General features: G+C 41.0%; 1 protein-coding gene across 6 annotated transcripts in view; it reads right to left on the reverse strand.

Annotated features, from left to right (window-relative positions):
* The window catches only part of DLC1 (DLC1 Rho GTPase activating protein), a 486,810-nt gene that overhangs the window by 38,908 nt on the left and 420,585 nt on the right, over nucleotides 1-27,317 (reverse strand). The window contains exon 1 of one of the 6 annotated variants that reach the window (XM_032413507.1): nucleotides 6,074-6,244. The exons of 4 other annotated variants lie outside the window; for them this stretch is intronic. Coding sequence is in view for 1 of the 2 variants with exons in the window: in XM_032413506.1 (XP_032269397.1) it covers nucleotides 6,251-6,287 (37 nt within the window). In the remaining variant the exon portion in view is untranslated. One more of the 6 variants, XM_032413506.1, reaches the window with a different exon arrangement.

Here is a 27,317-nt window from a genome sequence, read left to right on the forward strand (position 1 = left end):
GAACTAGGTTCTATAGTGCCCTAGCTTGGGAAATAGAAATACTGTGTAACTGCAGAAACCGTAAATTAGAAATAAAGGGAATAGTGACGAATTCTAAAGAAACTGTCCACTCTGGTTTTAGTCCATTCTGACAGAAAAAAAGCAAGAATAGAACGAAACATCAAACTGCCTTACACAAAGACCAATGAAAATAAAAACATGGCAGATACTGGTGAAGATAAGCTGCCTTTAGGTATTCCTATCTCGAACCTTGAACAGGAAACACTGTATGATTTGACGTTCTCAATTTTGTGCCAAAAAGTGTAAGAAAAAATAAGGACTACTGTCTTCTAGGTGAGCTAAAGAATTATTTTCATTAAAAGTGCTGGTGACAACCAGCTGCCCTGACACACAAGATCTCACGGCCAAAATTTGATCCAGGTACATCTGTTTAGTTTAGGCAGGCTTCTGCTTTTATATGGATACATTTTTCCTAGGAACAGGAAGATCCTCATTTTGTTGCTATCCCCATTTTGTTTACACATGTGGGCAGGAAGGGGTTTGAAGCACCATGTAACACACAAACGACCTTGGACTAGTCACTGAACTTCCAGGCATCTCCGCGGCCCCTCAGTGGGGAAGAGGCAATGTTTTTCCAGGCTGCCTTTGCAAAGTTCTGGAATTTCCCACGAAATGACTTGTAGAAATGCACAAGCATTACGGAAGATCCCTTTTTCGTGCTATCCAGTTTGAAAATGGGAGTTGTGTGGAGATTGACCCCTGTGCGTTTATAGTTTCTCCAGACTCGGGAGGCGAAGATGATTTTCCAGAATTTTAGCATCTTCTATCTACTTTGTCACCTGGGTGCGACAGCCACGTCACCGCCAGGGTCCTTTCCTCTACGGCTTCCTCAGTGCTCGCAGCCTGGGAAATGCTACAACCGCAGGGTGTGGAAAACTTCTGTCCCTCACACATCCTCCAGAGACTCCTGCAAGGAGAAGGAAGGCGCCTTTCTGACAAGCTTCAGGAAGCTGCCTCCAATCCTCTCTGCGGGACTCTCGAAGGTGGGGCGGGAAGGGAACAAAATGTGGATGGGAGGTGTCAAAGGCATCTGAGGACTCCCGCTCTACTGACCTCAGCCTTCAGTTAGTTTTTGATTTTCTTCCTGGGGACAGGAGGGGGTAAGACATGAAAAGGCCACCACGCAGAGGTTTGTGTGAATGGAAAAAGAGTACACTTTCCACTGTGACACTTCGTTTGGTAGCAGAATAAAATACAAGGATGAAGGATTATGAGAAATCACCTCCCACCTGAGTACTGTATGATGGGGGCTTTAGTCAGGTGTAACGTTTTATCCTTTGCTGTCCAAGGACGTTATCAAGATGCTATTCAAATGTTTTCACTGACATCTGGAAGATTTTCCCTTTGAAGTATTATTTTCAGATACTTTCACGGAAGAAAGCATTATTCGGGACAGTCCACAGAAGCTAGAAAATGGAATCCCAGATTCCTTCCCTGAATGTTAAAGGCAAAGGCTCAAGGGTCCATGCACTAGGCCCCAGAGAGGGGACACAGAAACCTCTAATTTATCCATTTTGGATCCTCAAGTTATAACTCCCACCTAGGAGCACAAGCCCCCTAAGAAACCGCAAAGTGACTGCCAGGCTCTCCAGGGCCACCAAATACTGTCTTCTAAATGGAACCAACTGCAGCCGAGCACAGCTCCCGGAGGTGCACGCTACTGCCACGCACACCTGGTTGAAATCCTGGCTCTGCCATGTACAGTGAGTGATCGGAGGCAAGGAATGGAATGCTCTCTCCCAAGCCCCAGATTCCTCACCTGTAAAAAGGGAATAATCACACCTGCTTTTCCAGAGTTGCTGAGGTGACAGTTGAACGGGACCATAAGAGCACACTACGTGATCAATTTCAGCTTCTATACTACTATTAGTATTCTCTCAAAAGTCTGTGGATTTTTTATAAAAATTGAAAAGGAGCATTCATACTAGAGACGGCTGACTGTTCCTTGTGAGAGACCATAAAAATATACAGGCTAAATATGCAAGGCTTTCTTGCTGTCCACCATGGCAAGGAAGGTGTCCTGAAAAAAATGTTAAGGCAGAGTAGATCTAATTAAAGAATCCCCAGCAGGACTACTCCCTACTCCTTATCACTGATCATGATAATCCTTAACAATAACACAGGATCCCACAAGGAAAAGGACAGACAGACAGGAAGAGCCCTTCTCGGCTGGGAATCTTACCCCTTTTACATTAATTAGATTTCTGACTAATTTGAGGTTGAAAGAAAACACCACTGATGGCACTCATACCCGTAACCCATTGCTATAAAGCAAATTTCAATCTTACAGCACATCTTTCTTCAAAGAGGAAGGACCCTCAAGTCTCAGAATTCCTCCATATGCAAAGGTGAAGAATCGGATAGAAGGAAGATTGTGAAAACTGCTCCAGAAAAGCATTTTCCTCTTAATTTCAGAAGAGGAACTGGGGACTATTGCTCTTTAGGGACACAGTGTTTGGATGTGAACATTTTATGATTGGGCATTAATTCGCCTGGATCATCTCAACAAGGAAAAATTTTGAGGTCCTGAATGCTGTGGACATCATTCCTTTGCACTGTAGTCCCACGACTCCAAAGTATCTTAGGGGTCAATCCTGTTAAAAATGAGCGCTCAGTGAAACTCAGAGGAATGACCACGTTAGAAATTCTTTCCCTCTACTGCGTCCCAACTCATAGAATTCTAATCACTGAACTATGCAAACGTAGAAAGTGAAGATCACCTTTCTCCCCCAGGTCCGTTTTATAATTTTGAGAACAGCCTTGGCACGATGTGTGCCTTGATGCCCATTACACCATGGGGCCAGGTTTGACTGCAGGGTTCTAAAGCTCCAAGAATTCAGTCTTTAGTGATCTGGCAATATCCAGAGAGGAAGGGGAAACATCTGAAGTTATTTTTACTTTTGCAAGTCTTCTGTCTGTACGGGGAAAATGCTAGGGTGGGTCAAGTATTGTCTGGAGCCCTTCAGGGCCTTTTTTTTTTATGTTTTTTTTTTTTGCATGGCCTCATTTCCTTCTTCCTGTTGCTAGGAAGGAGAGTTAAGCATGAGAAACTCGTGTTTACAATACTGGACCATCCTGTCCAGCACAAGGCTCTCTTCAAAAATGTACGTACGATTCACTTCACCCACTGTACTTTGGATGCCCCCATTCTTCTGGACCAAATCACCCTTTCCTGAATATTTTCAAATGGCCTATTTACCTGCCTCAGTCATAAAAATACCACTCTCATTTTAACATTGCATCATGGCTTAAAATCTCCATGGGGACACCAAGGGAAACTCAAGTACTTATTTTTGTATTTCAAACCACCTCTTGGAATCCCACCACGCCTCTGATTGGAAGGCATCTTAATGGGGCCTCCCATATCCCCTCTAAGCCCCACGGTAGTTCTACAAGTAAGAGTTTAAGTACTATATACATTTTTCACTCTTCCCAGTAATAATTTATTCGATCATAATATGCTTTTCTATTAATCTGGTATATTTTTCAGAAGCAACCAAATATCCCTTTTTAATGTAAAAACACCCTAAAATTTTGCTTAGTCTTTGCTCTTTGAACTATAGCATTGACCAGTAACAAAATAATAAACAACAAAAAAAAAGGCTTTAGGTTAAAGGGCAACTGGCCTCTCACCTTCCCTCCAGAACTATGGAAAATCCTCTGGTTGGCCCAGTGTATGAAAACTTGGAACACTGCCTTCAATTAGCCATAGTCAATTGCTTAACTATTCAACCTTTTCACTCTTAAGGAGTAAGTGGTGTTTCTCATAAGATCTAAAATTGCTAAGTTAAAGTCATAGGTAAGTCAATGAAACCGTATTTCTCCTCCACTCTAGGGAAAGATTTAAGTTGGAAGCTACTCATTTTTATCCTGGAGAGTCGAAGTTGGGAAACAAAGTCAGTCCCTGTTCTGGCCAGTTTGGTGTAAGGTGTCACTCAGATTGAATTAAAATAAAATCCTCCCCCCGCTTTTTTTTTGGTCAAAAGCAAACTTTTAAAGCAGCTGGGAGAGAAAGTCAGTCTGCTGTGCTTCATTTTAAACTCTGAACAGTAGTGCTAATGAAAAAAATATGCAGCCAGGCTTGGGCCATGCTGTAAATCTGGCATGCCACAATAAAAGTTAATACATGCAATTGCCAACATTTTCTCAGAAAATGTCTTGAAATAACTTCTGAACGCACATCTGCTAACTATTTGACACTCATTCCCCAGTACTTTAGTTCTTCTATTAGGGGGGCTGTTGACTTACAGGGCACCCCTCTGGCCATCTGCTACAGTCTGCAAGCCAAGATGGCACTGGGTGCCACCATTAATTCCACACTTATGGTCTGCAAATTATCTCTGCGGAGGACCAGCCTGAGTCCAGATGGATGCTGAATTAGTCAAACTCTTGGAGCTGCTGATAGATTTACATTCAGAGTTCTGCTGGGCTATTATTTTCCCTCATCCCTTCAGCAAACAGAGTTTGGGGGAAAAAATGTAATTTGAGACTCAGTATTCTACCTTGTCCAGAGCTGTGATTTTTTTTTTTTTCTATCCAAATGTGTCATATATGCCACCCTCGTGAATCTTTCTGTAATGGATGGCTGTGCCTAGGCTGCACGGCTCCACCTCACCAACAAGGGCTGAAAGAGCTTCTGAAACCCGAGAATGAACCCATTCGCTAACTCTGTTGGGTGTAAAAAGGCTCAGTCAAAACTAGCGTGCGCCAAGGTTTTCTTTTCCGTGGTGCAGATAACTATACGCAGGAGCTTCCTCCTACAGTAATTAGCATAAACTGGGTATTAGTGAGCATCAGTACCAGACACGTGCTAAACGCTTGTATTAGCTCTTTTGATCCTCTCAACCTCCTCGCGTGGTAAATATACTTATTACCCCCGTGTTGCAGATGAAGGAGGTGCAAAGAGGTCTCAACACTTCCCAGATGCGCCCAGCTAGCAGCAGGCTGCGGACCCGGGGTTCCTACTTCGCCAGCCTCACCCCGGTCCGCTCTAACTCCCCTCGCAACAGGGGCTGCGCGCTGGAAAAAACGGATTCAGTAATAACCGTAATCTGCAAATTACACGTGGCATGGCCAGTGTGCTGCAGCCAGGGGAGAAATTCCTCCGGAAGGATCAGAGTCTCAGCCCGTGACGTCGGAGATGGGGACAGGGGCAAAGAGGCAGAGTGGGGCAGGGTTCCCAAAGGCCGTGACTTCGCTACGAAAAGTCAGGTCGGGAGGCGGGCTTCCTTCCTTCCTTTCGCCAGCCCAGGAACTCGCCCCGCGCGGGCGCCTCCTCCCGAGCCAAGGGCGTGGGGCACCTCTACCCGGCCTTTTAGGAAACCCGATTCAATGCCCCAGCACGTGAAGGCACACGGCAGCCTTCCCAGCAGGCGCCCCTCACATGCAAGCCAGGGGGCTTGTTACTCTCCTGGGGCCCGCAGCCACCAGACTTTCCTAAGTCGGAATTACTTTCCAGCGTTCCAAATATTTGAAAAAAACTTTAAAATTAAAACAATTTTTTCCCGAATTTACTTTCAAGCAGTTAAAAACAAAAAACAAAAAACTATTTCCAAGTGCCACTGCGGCCTAAACATCGCTAAATGAGAAACTCTCAGGGAGTCCGCGCTGATTTTGGACTTGCATGGGTGAAGGGCTGCAAGCGCCCAGCCCAGAACATCCCCGGAGGGAAGATAGTGGCAAGGCAGTCGCGCCGCGCCCCTCGGAAGCAGAGGCCGTCGCCAGGGACTTAGAATAAGAATAGCAGGGCCGCCGGCGCAGCCGGGCTAGCGGCCGGCCCGCCCTGTGCCCCCGCCCGGCGTGCACCCCTAGCCCGGCTCGACGTCCCCTGCCCGAGAGGGAAGTTAACATAGGCTTCACTTCATTAGTTGCGGTCACCCCCCGCCATCAGCCCTTCCCAGAGCCCACCCAACGCGCCGGCCCGCGACCCCCAAGCAGTGAGTAGCCAGGGGTCATTACCCGAAATTAAGACCTCCCTCCCCCAACTATGACTCTTGTTTTTTCCCCACTCCACCTCCTCCACTCCGAGAAAGTTGGGCGACTCGGTCCCGAGCCTCCTCGGAAAGCCGTTTAAAAGCACAGAACGACAGGCACCGACTTGACAAGGCGGGGTGACATTTCCTCCGCGGCGAGTCCCCTCCGCAGCTGGCTCCCGCGGCTGGCCCGACGGCAAGGCATAAGTCTAGCTTACGTGTTAGGATCATGATGTCCGGCTTCTCCCTGCACATCAACTGCGGCGAGGGGTGGCGGGAGTGCGCTAGGGAAGTCGAGGCAGCCCGAGGCAGCTCAGCCCGCGCCTGGACCCCGGCGGCACCCGAGACGCGCGCGCTGGCGGTCCTCAGCGCATCCTTGCTCGCCGCTCCGTGCCCCTCGCCACGGCCCCAGAAAGAACGCAGGGTTTTCCAGAGGTCGAAAGGAGAAAGAGCTCAGGGAGAGGGGCGAGAAGCACCGGAGCTGTAGCTCCTGCTGCGGAGAAGTTCGGCCATGGCGGGGTTAGGAACTAAGCGCCCTCGCTCCGGCTGCCAGAGCGCTCTGCCTCCCGCGCGCCCCTCCGGCCGCGCCCTCCCGCAGGGTCCGCCCCCGAGGGGAGGGACGAGGCCCGGCAGCATGGACTCCTTCACGCCGCCTGGGTGCTGGGCGGCAGCCCCCGGCCGTCCTCCTGCCCCGAACCCCGCCCCAGACCCCGCCCCTCGTTGCTCCGCCCCTTACCTCCTACCCGCCGCTGGGCTAACCAAGCGCAGCCTCAGGCGGTACTCTGGCCCCGCCCCCGCCCCTGTCCCCGCGGCTGTTCTGCCCGGGGCTGGAATATTTTCCCCTAGCCTCCCCGTCTGCCGGGGGAAGCGCCCCAAACTGTCCAACTGTTGGCCTCAGGGGTGAAGGCAATCCCTCGAGGCGTCTACTTGTCGGGGAAGCCTGAGCTGGACTCTGGGACACCGCGCACTTTCCCTCTTTTTCTTGGTAGCTTTGCACACTTAAAAAAAAAAATCTGTATGATTCTGCCTTATATCCTGGTGGGAACCGCATAAATTTGCGGAACGAAGGGGAAGCGGGAGGTAGGGATGAATCAGTGTTTCCTCATCTGTAAAATGGGGAGAAGATACCTGTCCCTTGGACGTTCGTCATTCATTGCTAAAGCCCGCCTTTAGGGATAGAGAACAAAAGTAAGTAATTAACACTGCTCTAGAGAGGGACTGAATTTTTACTCAGCACGTGTTGAGCATATTGTGTGCACATTCACAGTGTTTTACAAACTATGGACCTTGGGCCACAACCCCATGCAGCTCCTGCAATTTGTAGGCCCCGCCTCTGTCAGAATTATAATCTTTGATGGCGATAATCTGCGTTTTAACAAACTCTTGGGTGATTTGGAGGCACTGTAATTTGGGGGCCCTGATATAGTAGGAAGCTTCATTTTTAAAGATCACAATTGAATACGACCTTTGTAAGATTTTTAAAAATTCAGACCGAGTTTTCATGAAAATTTACTTTGGGGCTAATTGGTGTTTTCTGCCTATTACCTCTGCGCAAAGAAAACTACTAAATCCATTCATTCGAAAAATATATCAACAGCATTTATTATGTGCCAAACACTGTTCTGGACTCTGGAGCTATAGCAGTGAGCAAAAAAGCCAAACATCTCTTCCCTCCTAAAATTTTCTTTCTAGTGGAGAAGATGCTTAATAAACAAGGTAAACACGTGAAATATTCATAGTGTCTTAGGTGGAGATACATAAAGCAGAGGAGGGGAGAGAAGGGTTGTGGGAGAGTTTCTTTAAATAAGGTTAAATGCAAATGGGAGACTTTAGTCTGTCTTAAATATAGCGTAAAATGTATTGATTTCATAGGCATGCCTTAGTGTACATACAGAAGACTCTTTTTCACCCTGGTTTTTTAAAAAAACAATAAAAATGCTAACTCCATTGGCTCTCTAATGTACCGGAATCAGAATTCTGGCTCTGGAGAATGGCCTTTCAGGTTTGGGGCTCTATTCAGTAGATATTTCCAGGGCTTTTTTACCTACTTATAATTGCTGGGGATGCCAAGGTAAGCAAGGTTACCCCCACCTCTGTCGGCAGGCGCAGAGTTTACAGTCTGGTGGGGAAGTGACAAGGGGCGTGTGAAAAAGAGTTGCTGTGAACAAGGAGCTGGAAGTAGAGCCCAAGACAGAAAGAAGAGCTGCCCTCTGAAGTTTGGCTGCTGGGGGAATTACAAAAATGCCTGCAGTCGCCAGCAAGGTGCAGTATGATTCAAGGGGAAGTTGGAAAAGTAGGGGCAAGAACTTTTCAATTCCTGCGTGATTGTGTTAAGGATTGTTTTATCCTTTACAGTTATAAACAGTGAGGAGCCATGTTAATGGACGAAGGCATCCCATAGCCAGATCTGCATTTTGAAAAGACCACAGGCTGCAGTGTGTACTTTAAATTTAGAAAGTAGGAATATACCTCCTAAACATACTAATTTCCCTTATTTATTAAAAATCCAAACCTTAAAAATATAGATAGCATCTCCTCCAAAGCATATCAACTCTCAGAATAAGTTCTTAATGTTTATTATTAGCTGGGTGAAGTTGCATTCAATTTAATTAAGCTCCTAGGAGTTTGTGCAATCCCTATACACCCACCCCCCACTAAGTATTTCAAAATAAAACATGCTACTCTTTTTGTCTCTTCTTGTTCAAACTCCATTCATGTCTCCTTGATTATTGATGTCTTCTCTGGGTCTTCTCTAATTTCATCATATTTCTCTGGAGGTTTCTGCTATGTGGATTGTTCATCATCTAATAATACCAATAACTCCAAAAACAATTTCCTTGGTGGGATATTGTTTTGCATTTGGCCTTCACTGAATCTCATCACCTTCTTCCATTCTTTGGTTTATTGACATGGTCTGTGTCCTGGGCCAAATCCCAATTTTCATAGTTTTAGTTCTTTTTTTTTTTTTTTTAGAGGGGAGAGGGGAGGGCAGAGAGAGAAGGAGAGAGAGAATCTTAAGCTCCCAGTGTGGAGCCCGACTCAGGATGAGATCCCAAGACCCCAAAATCATGACCTGAGCTGAAATCAAGAGTTGGATGCTTAACCAACTGAGCCACCCAGGTGCCCCCATCGTTTTAATTCTTAGCCCCTTTAGAAATGGACATGCTACAGTTTGAAGACTGCTGCACTGGTAGAATAGTGAATAGTGGTTGAAAGCAGGACTTTTGTAGCAGGCCACTTACTAGCTGTGTGATGAATACAATTTTTTGCCTCTGAATCTTCTGTTTCTTCATCTTTAAAAAAAGGAGGTTGAACTAGTGCCTATCTTATGAGGTTTTTAATGAGGATTGAATAAGATAATGTGTGTAAGTGCTCAGCACATAATAAGCACTTGATAATGTTAGCCATTATTATTACATATTACTAAGGGGGCACATCAAACAAAAACATGCAATTTCTATTTAAATAATCATCCAGGAGAAGATTAAAACAAAACAAAATGAGCCCTTGATTTTACCCTTTCTGAATCTGAGGAGCCTTTACAAATGGGGCATGGAAGGAGTGGAAAAGTCATTAAGAGTATCAACAAACAGGGGTGCTTTACCAGATGAAAGAGGGTTCCCAGGACAGCTCAGACTCCTTCTTCTTCATTCAACCTTTAACTCATCACCCAGTGTTTCATTTTCTTCTGTTGTGGGCAGATGACATTAGATTAGGCTTGTTAGCTGATTTGCATTAAGTGACATTGGGTATTGAAACACTGGACTCTAAGAAGCAGGGATTAAGTGGCCCATTTCCCCACCAGAAGTCTAGGATCCTCCAAAACCCCTTCAACACATGACAATAAAAAACCACCACAAATCACATTAGGTTTTGTTGCTACAATCTGACCCAAAGACAAGGACCTGTGCTGTTTACTTCCTGCCATGCTCTTCTCAGTTTGGGCGTCAGGCTCATGGAAGCTACTCACAGGGATTTTTTATCCTGTCTATTTGGATGTTTTCACATTTAACGGTGTATTACCGAGGTAAGAAAAAATCACATAAGTAGTTCCTAAATTGCATGACAGAAAACTAAATGATTAAGAGGTCACCTCTCTGGTTCCTACTCTATATTAATGATTGATACTAGGTATCATTGATACTGCCCAAGGACATCCTCTAGCAAGGTTCTGGGTTTAAAGATTGTTCAAGAGCCTCTTACTTAGACTTTTATAATTTTATTTCAATCCTTCAACTTTTACATGCTGGCAACTAATTAAAAAAAAATCTAAACCCATTCCAAGTAATTTCAACTTTGGGCTTCATTTAGCTCCAGGGCAACTAGTTTAAACCTCTGCTCTAGTGATATGAGCCAAGCAATGTCTTTGGAAATTTATTTCTCTCCCACAGGAACTAAAAGCCTCCTGAGCTTGGAAAATGTTGTAATATAATTTGTGTTCAATGGAGCATTGGGAAATCAGTGTGGAAAAAAATTTACTTGTAACATTCAAAGGAAATAAGACAAATAATAGAAAGTTTTGAAAATAAGTTTTAAACAGTATTCAATTAAGAGACATAATTAAATTTGAAATTTAATGGTTGTCCTTAAAATATTCACTTATGTTTAAGTTTCCATGACCCATGTCTGGGCTCTTCCCCACTATCCACCCTGGTATTTAGCCTTTGCAGAAATGTTTAAAACCCAAATGCTGGAGGTGTCAGATGGGGAAAGAAGGGAAAAAGAAAGGATTGGGCAGTAATATAGATTCACCCCCTTTTAATTTTACCTAGAGCAGCTCCCTTGTTCAGTCAGACCTTTTTTGACTACTTCTTTTGAACAATTTAAAAGTTTAATAAAATATGGGGAAGGTGACTTAATCTACCAGTGGTATTTTTAGTTAAGAGGGGGAGGAGACCTTTATTCCTGCATAAAGGTAATATAAATCTACTTTTGGGATAATCACTTAAGCCTGAACTATGAGCCAGCCTGACATAGTACTTTTATCATTCAACAAGTATTTATTAGACCCTGGAAAAGGCAGTGTGCTGGTGAAACAATAATGAACATGAATAAATACATCTTTGGGATGTAGAGTACAGCATGATGACTATAGTTCATACCACTGTATTATGTATTTGAAAGTCGGTAAGAGAGCAGATCTTACAAGGTCTCATCACAAGACACGGGCACCTAGGTGGCTCAGTCGGTTAAGTGTCTGACTCTTGATTTCAGATCAGTCATGATCTCAGGGTTGTGAGATGGAGTCCCTGTCAGGCTCAGTGCTGGGCTTGGAACCTGCTTAAGATTCTCCCTCTGCCTCTCCTCCCCCCACCCTGCACACTCTCTCAAAAAAAATTTTTTTCAGGGGCACCTGGGTGACTCAGTTTGTTGAGCGTCTGCCTTCGGCTTAGGTCATGATCCCAGGGTCCTGGGATCAAGCCCCGCATCGGGCTCCTTGCTCATGGGGAGCCTGCTTCTCCCTCTCTCTCTGCCTGCCGCTCCCCCTGCTTGTGCTCTCTCTGTCAAATAAATAAATAAAATCTTAAAAAAAAGGTTTTCATCACAAAAAAAGTGTTCTGTGATTATGTGTGATGCCAGTGTTAACTAGACTTATTGTGGTGATCATTTATACATATATATATAAAATATTTCAACTCTGAAACTAATATTATATATGTCAATTATATCTCAGTAAAAAATACTTCAGTAAATAACAAAAAAAAAGAACATGAAGAGAGAGCTTGGAGGAGAAAACTCTTAGGTGGAACAAATACAGTTCTATAATAGTGGAGGATTTAAATATACTGAATTCTCAATCCTATTTGATAAATCAATGGACACTCTTTCCTGAGATAATTACAATATTTATAGTAGAGTCTCCTTTTAAAGACAATTTCATCTAGCAACTCGGGTACCCAATTAGCCTAGTGCCTCGCGGCTCAGCATGCAGGGAAGGTGGGTGCCCAGGAGTAATGGCACCAAGTCAGAGTTCTTGCCACCCCCAGTTCCCATTGGATCTTCACCAATGACTGCTCTGGTTCTTTCATGTGGGCTCTGATGACACAAAAATCAAGCCAATGAAAAGTAAAAATTGATTCCATGAAAGAAACTGGGCTATTTTCCCATTGACTTAGCCAATTTTAGTGGCATGCTTTGATTCTTTGTCTATTCTGACATTGTTCTCCATTTAATAGTTATTTTTTGGACTTGTAGCAAATAATTCATTTAAAGCTGAGAATGGACAACATTATTTTGTAAGTACTACTAATATTTATCCTCTGCTTTCTTATTATTTAAATTTTATGATTATAAAATATCCATTGCTAGAAAGAAAAAAAAAATGGAAAAGCATAAAGAAAAAAATAATAAAACCTCGTAATAATCACACTACCAGAGACAACTGCAGACATCTGTATTTCATTTTTATTTCTATCCTCCTAGTTAGGTTTCTAAGTACAGATACTTTGATGTACAAAATTGGAATCACAGTATATATTGTTTTGTAATATCTTATTTCATTTAGTATAAATGAAGAATAGGGCATTTTATAGTTGCTTCATATTCTGTCTTACGGATTTCCATGAATTAATTAACCAATGTCGAGTTTCTCATTTTCCACATTTTATGTGATGAACATTCTTGTATAATAAATTTCAGAGCAAGAATGATAATTTCTTTAAGCAAATTCACTTATGTACTACTTTGAACTAAGAAGCCAAAGGGTTTTGGGACATTTGACGTATATTTCTGAACTGTCATCCAGAAACTTTTTGATTATTTTACATTTAACCAGTGTTTGAATGTACCCATTTGTATTCACTTGAGTATTGTCAGCATTAGAATTTCCATTCCTCCTGCTAATTTAATGAGCAAAATAGTATTATCTCATTACTGTTTAAGTCTGCCTTTGTTTGAATACTAAACTGGCTGAATTTGTTTTATTGTAGTAAAATACACATCACATAAAATGTATCATTTTAGCCATTATTAAATGTACAGTTTAGTGGCATTATGTCCATTAACCTTGTTGTGCAGCTATCATCACTATCCATCTCCAGAACTTTTTCATCTTCCCCAACTGGAATTCTGTATCTCTTTAACAGTAATTCCTCATTCTGCTCCCCCAAACCCCAGCCCTTTGGGACCAGGGGTCTGCTTGCTGTCTCTAGGAACCTGACTATCCCAAGTACCTTATATAAGTGAAATCATACATACTTATTCTTTTGTTTCTGGTCCTTCTGTTACATTGGACTAGCTGTATTTTTAAAAATCACCTGTTTTGTCCTTTAGCTCTTTTTTTTTTTCTCAATGAAGCAGTTTGCCTTTTGTGACTGATTTTAAAATATTATTTATACATTAGGAATATTAACCATTTGTAATTTATTGTAAAATATTTTTACTAGTTTGTCATCTGCCTTTGAAGCTTGTTTATTTATGGTATTAAAAAAATTAACAAGATTCAAACAAAATTCAAAGGTCTTACTTATTTGTTCCTTTCAGTTATTAACTACGAATTTACTTAAGTAGTTTTCTCTATACAATTTGAAGCCAGAAATGCTGACACAAAATCAATTTGCAAAACAAGGTCATTTAACACGCGGGATTTTTTTTTGCTTTATTTTTAATGATAGGTTTCATTATTTACTCAGAGTCTAGCTGTCTTATTTGATTTTCTATCTTCCTTAACATCAAATAGAGATGCCCTGCATTGAGGAAAGCCCCCATAAAAGCCTCTGCAAAAAAGCTAGCAGGGTCAGAGTACCAGATGGAGATCTAGGGGCATTGAATTTTTTTTTTTTAGGGATACCATGTCATATTTAATTAATACAAATCACAGTAGCACTGAAAATGGCTCTACTGAGTGGGCCTCGTTCAGTTTAGGCAGCTAAAGGGAGGGAGGATGTCCTAGTCCTCTCCCTGGAGCTAAATGATCATTTGGGGAAATGTGGGCTCTGGAGCACAGAGCTATTTTCTTAGAGGAAAAAAAAAAAAAACTGAACTCCCAGCACTGGATAAAACTGCAAAAAGGAAGAACTGTGCTCAGGCACTAACTACAAGGCCACGCCAAATAAGGAAAGCTGGATCCTGTAAGCTTCTGGAAGAAAGGAACCTTTCCATGTGAAGTCTCTCCCCAGCACCTAGCACATAGTAAGGTGCTCCATTAGTGTGTGTTGAGTGAATGAACGTTCAGGGTTATTTCCTGATCATTGTGTTCAGGAGTCTACTGGGAAGGGCTTAAACCTTGAATTTCCCTTTTGGGAAGTCTCAAATGTGGTTCCCTCACTTGGAGAAGACAGATTCTGTGGGAAGAAGGCTGAAGAGGCAGCAGGGCATGTGTTTGCCCACAGCCCTGACCCCTCCTAAGAGCAGTGATCTGGGGACTGCTACTCAACACCAACCTGCTGAGTTCCAAGCTCGAAGGGATTATTTTACGGCAGGATGTGGAGAGGCCCTGGGCTTAAGTCCAGTCACTGGCCAGCCTCTCTGGTTCCCTCTCTGGGACCCTGCCTCATTTCCTGTCCCTGCAGAGCACCCGGCACCACAGGCCTGAGGAACAAGTTCTGTTCCACATGGGCCCAGGCTCGATGGCCCACCCAGAGGCACCCCGCTGCTGACTAGGAGACCAGCGAGTGCCTACAACCTCAGCTGAGCCCCACACAGTGACACCTTCCAGGGAGGCCAGGACACCGGCACCTTGTGGTCAGGCTCCTCACATCAGCCATTGCTCCTTCTCTTTGATGAAGGGGGCATTGAATTTTTGAGAAGCTTTTTGACTTTCACATTCTCCCTAAGTGCAGTGTGTGTGTGTGTGTGGGGGGGGGGTGTGGATGTGTGTGTGTGCGCGTGCGCGCGTGTGCACATACATATCTACTAGTAATAAATCTTGGGACATCTGAGTTTTTCTGGAACTAAGTACAGTAACAGTATGGCCATTTTAGCCTTTCATCTTGTGGGCAAAAAACTATTTTTAGTATTGTTTTCTACCATCTTGTTCAAAAGAGCCATTTATTGGAAATATATTCCACGCTCATGGATTGGAAGAATTAATATGGTTAAAATGTCCATACTACCCAAAGCACTCTACAGATTGAATGCAATTCCTATCAAAATACCAACAGCACTTTTCACAAAACTGAAACAAATAATACTAAAATTTGTAGGGGACCACAAAAGACCCCGAATAGCCAAAGCAATCTTGAGAAAGAAGAACAAGGCTAGAGGTATCACAATCCCAGATTTCAAGATATGCTACAAAGCTGTAGTCATCAAAACAGCATGGCACTAGCACAAAGACAGACACAGACCAGTGGAATAGAAGGGAGAGCCCAGAAATAAACCCATGCTTATATGGTCAGTTAATCAATGACAAAGGAGGTAAGAATATACAGTGAGGAAAAGACAGTCTTTTCAATAAATGGTGGTGGGAAAATTGGACAATTACATGCAAGAGACCAAACTGGATCACTTTCTGACACATACACAAAAATAAGCTCAAAATAGACTAAAGACCTAAATGTGAGACCTGAAACCATAAAAATCCAAAAAAGGACATAGGCAGTAATGTCTGACATCAGTAGTAGCAACATTTTTCTACATGTGTCTCCCAAGGCAAGGGAAACAAAAGCAAAAATAAACTATCAGGACTACATCAAAAAAAAAGTTTTGCACAGTGAGGCAAACCATCAACAAAACAAAAAGGTAACCTACTGAGTGGAAGAAGGTATTTGCAAATGAATATCCGATAAGGGGTTAATATTCAAAATATATAAAGAACTTATACAACTCAACACCAAAACAAAACAACCTGATTTAAAAATGGGCAGAGGATTGGGGCGCCTGGGTGGCTCAGTTGGTTAAGCGACTGCCTTCAGCTCAGGTCATGATCCCAGGGTTCTGGGATCGAGCCCTGCATCAGGCTCCCTGCTCAGCCGGAAGCCTGCTTCTTCCTCTCCCACTCCCCCTGCTTGTGTTCCCTCTCACGCTGTCTCTCTCTCTCTCTCTCCCTCTCAATTAAATAAATAAATAAAATCTTAAAAAAAAAAAATGGGCAGAGGATCTGAATAGACATTTTTCCAAAGAGGACATACAGATGGGCAACAGGTACATGAAAAGATGTTCAACATCACTCATCATCAGGGAAATGCAAATCAAAACCACAATGAGATATATCACCTCACACCTGTCAGAATGGCTAACATCAAAAAGACAAGAAATAACAAGTGTTGGTGAGGATGTGGAGAAAAAAGAACTCTCACAAACTGTTAGTGGGAATGCAAATTGGTACAGCCACTGTGGAAAACAGTATGGAAGTTTCTTGAAAAAATCCAGAAATACCATATGATCCAGTAATTCCACTATGGAGTATTTACACAAAGAAAACAAAACTAATTTGAAAAGATATACACACCTCTGTTTATTGCAGCATTATATATAATAGCCAAGATATGGAAGCAACCTAAGTGTCCATCAATAGATGAATGGATAAAGAAAATGTGGTGTGTGTGTGTATAAAATATATAATAGTATATTGTGCAGCCATAAAAAAGGATGAGATCTTGCCATGGATAGACCTAAAGGGTATTATGCTAAGTGAAATAAGTGAGACTGAGAAAGACAAATACCATATGGTTGCACTCACATGTGGAACCCAAAAAACAAAACAAATGAATAAACAAACAAGTACAATCAGACCTATAAATACAGAGAACAAGCTGATGGTCAGAGGGTGGGCGGTGGGGAGATGGACAAAACAGGTGAAGGGGAATGGGAGATACAGGCTTCTAGTTACAGAAAGAATAAGTCATAGGAATAAAAGGCATAGCATAGGGAAATACAGTCAATGATATAATAGTCTTGTATGGTGACTGCTGGTAACTCCACTTGTGGTGAGCACAGCATAAGGTAGAGACAGAAGTTAAATCATTATGTTGTGTACCTGAAACTAATGCAACATGGTATGTCAACTATACCCAAAAAACTAAAATTAAAAAAATTGTAAAAAGTAAAGAAGTCATTTATGTGTTTCCTCCTACTTTGACTCTTAAATCAATATCCAGATGTCATTCTAAAGCATCTGTTCAAAGAAAATTCTCTACCATGGTTTTGAAAATTTGGGTTTGTTTTCACTAAGTGGATGTTTTGTGTTCATCTGAGTTGTAATGTGTTGCTGTTTCTTCATAGTAGATTGGGTCATAAAACAATGATAGTATGGCATGGGTTTGAGCAATGCCTGAGAAAAATAAACAGTTCTTTTTCTGAGCTGCTAACTACAGCATGTTGGTCATTACAGTGTTATTTCTGGAAACCCCTACATAGCTCCAGATCATTAACTTACTTTAATAGGCAACAGGAGAACGGGGCTGCAGTAGGTCGTCAAGTTTGGTTTTTCATGCATAACCAACTCAGTCAATTATCTCTTTGGGATCCAGTTGAAGTAAACTGCATCTTGGGGAATTGCAAGGCAAAAATTTAAAAGTAGACCTGGCAATGAGACTCATGAATTGTGGAAAACTGATATTTGAAGACTGATATCAGGAGAGAACAGACTAGATTGGATCTCTCCAATACAAATATTCTATTGTCGAACAAACAACTATTTCTGTACTGATTGTTGTCATCTTTTGGGTGAATTGACAAAACAGACATATAAAGGGCAAAAAAAAAAATTAGAGAAGCCCATTGAATTTCACAATTGAGTCTTCCAGGTCTGAATTAAAAAAAAAAAAAAAAAATGAATCTGTGAGGATCCTGAAGTCCATGCATGTATAGAGGAAAGAGATCTGATTTAAGTCATGTTCCTAACGTGGTCATAAACACCATCAGTGGCCTTGAGTTGCTTATATAATACTATCTTTGCTCCTGAGTTTATTTTTAAAATATCATATAATATATGATTTATAATATACTACATATTAATTATATATTATTGTATATAAATACAAAGATATAATTTATATGACAGAACAAGGGTACTAGATCATTTAGCTCAGGATTTTAAGTTGTAGACACAATATAATTGGGAGGTAAATATTATTATTACAGATAAGTAATTCAACTCAGAGAGGTTACATAGCTTGTTTGATTTCACACTTCTAATAATTAGAGAAGCAAGAACTTGAATCTGGGTCTCTCTGCAACGATGATTATGACCAGGGCTTTCAAGTCAAACTCTGTGAGTCTCTTTCCTCAATTGTAAAATAAGAGATTGGACCAGATATTCTCTCATGTCCCCTCACTTTAGGTTCTAGTTTGTCTTGATATAGTGTGTAACAATGAATTTATATTCACATTCACTTCCTTGGATAGGGTTCTAAACACACCCAGCATTCAAAAATGCTACTCATTAAAAACAAAAATGTTGGAAAGGAAAAAGCATCTACTCTGTCGGCTACCATGCCTCACAGCAATTCAGAAAAGACAACCGTGGTCCACCGAGTGTGCGGCTGCAAATCCCAGGACCATACCTGCCATAGTAGAACTCTGTCCTCTTGGGGGCCAGTCTCTTGGGTTTCTCAAATCTGTTCCAGAACCACACGCTTCAGAAATCCATAAGTTAAGCTCTACTCCTTTCTGGACAAGCCTCTCCTGCTACCACTGAGGCCTCAAGAGGTATGTGGTGTGGTCCCTATACTTGCTAATGAAATTTGGGCCCTGCAGTTTGGTAGAATTTCGAGGGTCTTCACCCAAATGACCTACTTAAAAATGAACTCCTCTTTGTCTTCTATGCCACTGCTCTGATTTGCCAATTATATTTTGATCTTAATCCTCCCACCCAGCCTTTTAAAATGGAAGGATTGTATCATTATGTGTGTGATTTCTTTTGCACTTTTTACGAAGAGTCGTTTCCCAACTTCCATACACTTCATCTCTCTTCTAAGTGTATTCTTCCTTCGAAGAAACCTATCGTAATTATCTGAAAAGAATACTCAACCACCATCCCAACATACTACTCTTAGAATACTTTGCATTCAAGCGTTTCCTTGCAGTGACACAAACACTTTTGAGACAAGTACCACACTAATAAAAAGTGACAATACATATGCGGGCTGTCTTGTTTGCTTGCACTACAACCTTCTCCATCATTATGTTGTCTGGTATGTAATACTATTCTAGATTTGCAGAGTTCTCTTAAATATACATTTTATTTCCCTTAACATTCAATAACTGAGCCAGGTATTTTGTTGTGTGTTCTTTTCTCACCATCTGTCCCCTCCAACAAGCATCACCTCCTGCATTATCAATACTCTCCACCACAGCGGTACATTTGTTACAACTGATCAACCCACATGGATACATCATAATCACTCAATGTCCAGAGTTTACATCAGGCTTCACTCTTGGTGTTATACATTCTATGGGTTTGGACAAATGTATGACACATATCCACCATGATAGTTTATATAGAGTAGCTTCACTGCCTTACAAATCCTCTGTTCTCCACCTATCCATTCCTCCCTCCCTCCTAACCGCTGGCAATTGTTTTACTGTCTCCATAGTTTTGCCTTTTCCAGAATGTAAAATAGCTGGGATATAAAAGGCAAACAAATATGTTGGAGGGGTTGGGGTTATAGGAGAAATCTCTCTTCCTTCCTCTCAATTTTGCTATGAACCTGAATCTTCTGGAAAATATAAAGCCTATTAAAAATATATGAGAGGGGTTAGCAGAACATAGAATATTAAATGATAAGGTCAAGCATAAACATTTTGGTGTTCTGGAAGGAGTTAACATAAAGACTGGAGCAAAGAGGCAACTCTTGGAGTTCATAGTGGTTGAGGATTTTCCTTTTTTTTTTTTAAGATTTTATTTATTTATTTGAGAGAGAAAGTGTGCGAGCACACAGCTGGGGGGGAGCGGGAGAGGGAGAAGCAGACTCCCTGCTGAGCAGGGAGCCCAACACAGGGCTCGATCCCAGGATCCTGGGATCATGACCTGAGCTGAAGGCAGACGCTTAACCGACTGAGCCACCCAGGTGCCCTGGGGGAAAATTTTTTTTTTTTAAAGAATAAACATATGGCAAAATGCTTAAACCAATTATTAATCAAAATGCAAATTGAGATCACAATTAACTACCATTTACATGTACTACATTTACAATTAAAGAGTCTGGCAATGCCAATTGTTGCCAAGGATGTGAAATGATGAGAACCTATATATGTTGCTGGTGGAAGTGTATATTGACACAACTGCTTAAAAAATAATTTTACATTTATTTTAAGAATGAACATTAACTATGCTATGATCCAGCAATTTGGCTCTGAGGTATGTACCCTAGAGAAACTCTTGCATATGTGCATCTAGACAACTCAAAAATGTTAGCAGTAACATTATATCAGGAAAAATTGGAAATAATCCAAATGTTCATCAACCTGAGAACAGATCTCTTAAAATGGCATAGTCACACAGTGGAATATTACACAGTAGTGAAAAATGGGTGAGTTACAGCTTTGTGCAACAACATGGATAAATCTTTGCGACAATGTTGAATGAGATATCAACATTGAAAATAAAATGCTTATGTGGTAAAAATAATTCATAAAATGTGAAGGGAATGATAAATTCAACATTGAGGATTATGATTACCTCTGGGGCAAGGCAGGGAGACAGCTGGGGAAGAACTCAGCTGGGTGGCTTTAACAGGAAAGGTAATATTTCAGTTTTTCAGCTGGATTTTGGGTGAATAGCTGTTGTTTTATTATGTTTTATAACTTACATTCACATATATTTTCTTGTTGGTATTAAGATTTTAAAAAAGAAGTAACACTAGAGACATTTGATTACAGTGATTAAAAAAATCAACTTTTGAGTCAGATCCAGATTTGAATCCTGAAACTGCCAGCTATTTGCTGCATTATCTTGGAAAAGTTACTTTATCTTCAAATCTTATTTTCCTCATCATCACATGGAAATAATAATAACTCACTGGGTAGTTGTGAGGATTAAAATTGATTATTTACAAGGGGCTTAATACATACTTATGCACTTAATAAATAGTAACTGAAACCTTAACTCAAAATCTATTTTTGGGGTGTGTGTCTGTGTTTAATCTGTTTAGGCTCTTAAATACACTATAATATTTGTAGTTGTAATTGCATTGCACTGCTATTCACCTGTGTCTTAAAAGGACTCTTTTTTGTTTAATTATTGTTCTGGCTATCCTCTGTCATAGTGTTATTACTGAAAAGTTCCAGAACGAGGGAATCAGTGATACTGAAAAGAACAACCATTAACTTTTTAATATCTAAATTTGTAAGTTATTCAAAACAATTTTCTATACCTTATTGCCTTTATTTACATTAGTTTATATTGTCAAAGCTAAATAATATTAATAATAACAATAATGATAATTTGACTCTGTAAGGAAACATCTACTTTCCAACGTTTAAATTTATTCCTTTCACATCGCATCTAAGACACAGGCCTTCCATGTTTATTTCAGTTCTACGCTTAGAAAAATAGTGTGTCATGTTGCTCACGCTACCAGAATGTTTAAAGTTGGGAAGATAAAATCCGAGATAGGTTTATGGGAAGATTTATAATAGTCCCCAGCACAGAGAAGCAGAGGGAAAAGCAAGCAGGTAATTTAATCTAGAAGTCACAGGGCATTCCTGGTTAGTTTTGACTTGACTCGGTCCTGATACAGCCCCGCTCCTAAACTATCCTTAGAAATCTGCAGCAAATTTAGAAAGAATGAAGGAACACTGATTAATGTGGTATAAACTCTAAATCTTTCTGCAATGATCTATCTAATTTTAGGCAAGGTGAAGGCAAGAGTTTCCATCAGCATCCTCCAAAAAAGTGTTAAATATGAATCAATCAGCTCACAATTTATATATTTTTCCTTCATTTGCATGATAGGGTAAATTGGCATGTCTGTGTCTAGGAGCTATGCTTCCAGTCAAAAAAATTTTTTTTCCTCACGAGGTTATAACAGAAAATGAACATATCAGTTGTATCATTTGGACTCTTCCTCAGAACTGAGCTTCTAAACAATACTCTCAGTCTCCTGGGGGGAAGTGACAGATCGAAGCAAATACTTGGGCCTAAATACATCTCCAGGGCAAAATTGAAGAATGGCAAATGTAGGCCCAGTAGCTTCCCTCAAGTAATACGTGTGGATTTCCCATCCCTCTTTTCAAAATGAATTTAGCGCTACTCTGTACTAACAGTTTGTGATCCGAATTGTCTATCCCAGTAGCTTTTATTCCCTCTATCACCAGTCTCAAATGTTAAAATCAGAAAAGGAAGTTCTTTCATGCTCATTGTCAGATCTTCTTGTGGCTTACACTGATGAAGCTAAAGCTGGATATCCCACAATTATGGAGAGGCAGGAGTCCTTCTCTGAAAATGACATGCATGGGGTAGCAGGTCTATTGCAGGCAGGTGAAGGTTTGAATAGTGCTCACCTGCATCTTCTGTGATTGAGAAAGTGGGGTTTCAGGGATACAGCACATCCAGCTTTGGTTTCTAGGCCACTAACAGGCAGGACTTATAGGGAGAAACTTCAACAGCTAAATCTTGTGTGTGCATGGACGTGTGTGCATGGACACGCATCCGTGCACATGCATGTGATACATAAATGGGGTATTTTCCTAAGGACCTAACCTTAAGTTTTCAGGGTCAATGCTGTCACTTCTCAACTCCTCCAGGCACTTCCTGGACAGCAAATACCCAGTGGTCAGTAGTGGCTGTTTAATATTTTTATGATACTGACCGGAAATCTCAGCAGGAACAACACAGAGAGGGCACGGTCTCATTCCTGACAAAGCTTAACTTAAGCAGATTTTCAAAGTTTGCGTTTGTTTCCTAGTTCCAATCCCGTCCCAGGATCAGGCTCTTTTTCCTAGCTTTTTGTTCATATATGAAGCCTATTCTTCTTTAATTTTCCCCAAATTCCAAAACAGTGCGACTAAGATGCCCCATTATACTCTGGCCACTAATGATCTCCTCATTTCCTACTCTGAGAACTCTCTCTGGAGCAGTCTTTTTCTTTCCCAGGGACAAACTGACTCAGGGTCTTCTCTTGCTCTCAGCTCTTTACTGAAGCATGCCCTGCTCATAGTCTGTCATCAAATCTTCCTATTTGCCCTCTCTTCGCCTACTCCTCACCTCATTCACACTGTCTGATCTGGGTCCTTCTTCTCGGCTCTATAGAAGCTGACCCGCTCCTTCGCCCTCCCCAGACAAGCAATGACAGCCCTCATAGTTATCAAGCTCTCATTGATAGTTACTACTTTTTCTTCAATCCTCAGAAAGGGAAAGAGGTCCTATATACTCAGCTCGCTTTACCATCAGTTGGAAGAACATATGTACATAGGAAGGGAAGACATAGAAACAAAGTGAAATCCTGGCTGACTGGGGCGGCAATAAAACGGGATTGTGAGGAAAAAAGACCCCATTAACCGTCCCCAGGGCCATCGGGCCTCTTGTCTGCACTTGGTTTGAGAAGGCTCGCCCAAGTGAATTACTCTCAAAGTCCGAAACTGAGATTTCATTCTGCTGGTAACCACAACACTTGATTACAGAACTCTTCCAAAGGATGGAATAGGCATTTTTCAAGATCTGTCAGCTCTGGGCCAGTATTAAATCAGCCATTCGTCTCTGAAGGGTGTAGTACTGCCCATAAAACCAACAGCATCTGAATGTCATTTGTGGTCTGGGATGTATACACGTACGTGTGTGTGTGTGTGTGTGTGTGTGTGTGTGTGTGTTAATATGCATCCCTTCCAATCCTCTCAGGTAGCTTAAGAGAAATGCATTGTTCAGACGGGACTATACTTAGGGTTGGGGGAGGCTCCGTGATCTCTTTTATTTACATGCATCTATTTTTAACAACCTGTTTCTTTATTTTTTTAAAAATATTTAATTTATTTATTTGACAGAAAGCACAAGCAGGGCGAGCTGCAGGCAGAGGCAGAGGGAGAAGCAGGCCCCCCTCAAAGCAGGGAGCCCGATGGGGGGCTCCATCCCAGGATCCTGGGATCATGACCTGAGCCGAAGGCAGACACTTAACTGACTGAGCCACCCAGGCGCCCCAACCTGTTACTTTAATTAGAAAAAAAAATTATGAGTCTTTTCTTTTAAAATTCATCTCACCTTTAATGTAATAAAGGCGTCCTAACCAAGGAGAACTGACAGAGAGTAAGAATTGTAACGGCTTGCCCAACAGGCTCAATTATTCCCTTAAAGGTGTATTTTTTTTTCTTCTAATTACATCAGGCAGTGATTGGGAGGATGGCAACTGATAATAAGGGTTTCATTGTCTCGCTTTTTTTTCTCAGTCACCAATACTCGAATTCCTCTTATATTGTCCTTTGCAAGGAGCTCTGGAGGAGCCGTGGTGTGGACCCCTGATCATGTGGCTCATGAGTACAGCACAGGGCTATAAAAGAAAGGAGCCTGGGATGGCTTTAATATCCTGTTAGACAGAAGCATGACAGATTAGTGGGGGACTCCTTCCTTCTCAGGAAACCAGGCCTCTGGCTATAGCTTTGTCTTCAGCTCAGTCTTAGATCTTTATAAACACTTTCCCCCTGAACTTTAAAGGACCCATGCTTTTTAGCAACAGTTTAATGTGCATGAAACAAAAACTGAGATAAAGAGTTCAAGCATAAAATCTCATTGAAGGGTCTGATTTCTCAAGATGCTTTCTACAAACTGAGGCTTCACGTATAGAAAAAGAGTTCAACAGAGAACTTTTTCATTAAGGAAAATACCAAGTCTTAAAAATGCATGGGTCTTTATAGGTAATGTTGAATCTTAATTGCTTTAAAGAAATACAACCTGCTACACCCATTAGAAACAGGTTGTAATCAGGGTCCTCAGTTGAATAAGAGATGTCTTGAATAAGAGATGTCTAAAAATGGAGCAGGGCAGTTGGGAGGCAATAAGTAGGAATTATAGGGATTGAAACCATATGATGGAGAAATATCTGGGGAAGATGAACTATAGAAAAGGGAATGTGAATCTTTATAAAACATGGATAAAAATCTGTAGCAGATGTCTGAAGACAGTCCACTCAAAAGAAGACTCACATACATAAAAAACACATGATATTTACTTGGGAAGACTTGGTAATCACATCCATCAGTTCTCTCTTAATTAATCCATCAATTTAGTGATATACCAATAAAAACAATAACAAGAATAATGATCAGTAATATGTATTGGGTGCTACCTATGTCATGCACTCTCTGCGTGTTTTCGTCTCCTAAATAGTTTAGTCCCCCAATAATCTTATGATTATTCATTTCCCCCTTTACGAATTTAAGCGACTTGCCTAAGGTCATGCAGCCAGCAAACCATAGAACAGAGATTCAAACCCGAGGATTCAAACTCTAGAGCTTAAGCATTATCTGTACTTTCAAATCAACAGAACTGAATAGTGAGTCTAGAAATTGACACAAATACAGGAATTTAGATTTTATTAAATGTCGCATTGCACATCATTGGATGACTATTCGTTATCGGAGGGAGACATCTGGAAACAAAGTTGGACCACAGCCCACTCTTTACGCCAAAGCATTTTTTAAATGTATCAAAAATTAAAACATGTAAAAGGAAACAAAAACCATCAGAAAGAAATGGGTGACTGAATGACAGATGTTGGGGGAATTTTATACTTAAATTTTATACTATTTTATACACTTAAATTTTATACTATTTCCATTTGTTGTCTGTTAAAATTAATTATTTTAAAAGAGAAAGAAAATAACATAGGAGGGCTGCCTACTGTGAGCATGTGTGTCATGGATAAATGCCAGTGGCATTCAGATCTGTTCCAGAAGGAATAGCTCTCTGGGGGTTCTCTCTACCCCAGAAAAATGTGGCTGTTTTGTGCCTATTTCTATGTGATATTATAGATGGATCACTTTTTACAGTTTCTTATTAATTGAACAGTATGAACTTCCCCTCCAGGTTACTAAATAGAGCGTCTGAGTTACTTGAGTGAGAGACTGTGCTAGAATCTGAGACATCCTTTGTTGAGGGAGGCTGATCTTCTAGAGAATTTAGTTCAGTGCCTCCAAAAAGTGGCAATTATGCCACATTTTCTGCACTTCACATATCCTGGTCCATAAGAGGTATTCTGAAATGGCCCAGAAGACAGTAGTGGGTCATTGCTAACAATGGTTGACAAAACTGTGTCCTTTTCTTGCCAAGTACAAATCAGTCTTTTGGCTTCATTGCACGTTTTTAAACAGAACACAATAATTCTGAGTTTATAGATATATATGCAAAAAAAATGCAATATATTTGATTAGTTTCAACAGTATCTTAAATGTGTTAATTGCAGCATCTTTGTTTAGTGAAGTGACAGCTTATGTACAGTAAATGAAGCACTGATTTTAATTTCCATGGATTATTGAGGCAACTATTAGAAATAAGTTGAATTATTCCCAGTCAAATATCCGTTTTTAGAAATCTGACTGACTGTAAGCTTTAATATGAAATGAATGCTGTATTTTCATTATGTTTAAGAAATGGCCACACGCAACCACCTGGGACTTCATCAATTTATCTGAAAATCTGCTGCCATTTCTGCCTTGGGGAATTAGTTGGTGAGAGGAATTCATTTTAAGCTTATGATTTAATCAAGCTTTGGGTAACTATTTTGACCTTATACACTTTTAGGCATATCCCCTCCCAGTATGTTGCTTCTGTACAGTTTTCTCTCTCCTGAGAATGTCCTGTTCTCTGCTTTAAAAATGTTTCCATTCATTCTTTATTACACAGTTACACATACTTAGTGTAGAAAAAATAGATAATACAGGGGCGCCTGGGTGGCTCAGTCGGTGAAGCATCTGCCTTCGGCTCAGGTCATGATCCCAGGGTCCTGGGATTGAGCCCCACGTCCAGCTCCCTGCTCAGCAGGGAGTCTGCTTCTCCCTCTCCCTCTGCCCCTCCCCCTGCTCGTGCTCTCTTCTCTCAAATAAATAAATTTAAAAATCTTAAAAAAATAAATAATACAGATGATCAAGGAAGAAAAAAAAGATAAACCATTTCATCTCCCATCAAGAAATACATACTACTAATATTTTGATATGTACAACAGAGAATCCTATTATACCAATCACTGCTTTTCTACAAATTCAAAAAAATTTATACATATAATACATGCTCACATTTAAAAGACCAAATATTATAGAATTGAGTGAATTCAAAAGTGAAACTCCCCCATCTATTGTGGTAGCTAGTCTGATTATGCTAATCATTTTCTATGCCTATATGACTATATTCTCTTTATATAGGTATGTATATGTTATATAAACACACATCTTTTTTTGTTCTCAAATTTCTTTGTCAGC

The sequence above is a fragment of the Phoca vitulina genome, unplaced genomic scaffold (assembly GCF_004348235.1).
Source record: "Phoca vitulina isolate PV1807 unplaced genomic scaffold, GSC_HSeal_1.0 scaffold15, whole genome shotgun sequence".
Lineage (NCBI taxonomy): Eukaryota > Metazoa > Chordata > Mammalia > Carnivora > Phocidae > Phoca > Phoca vitulina.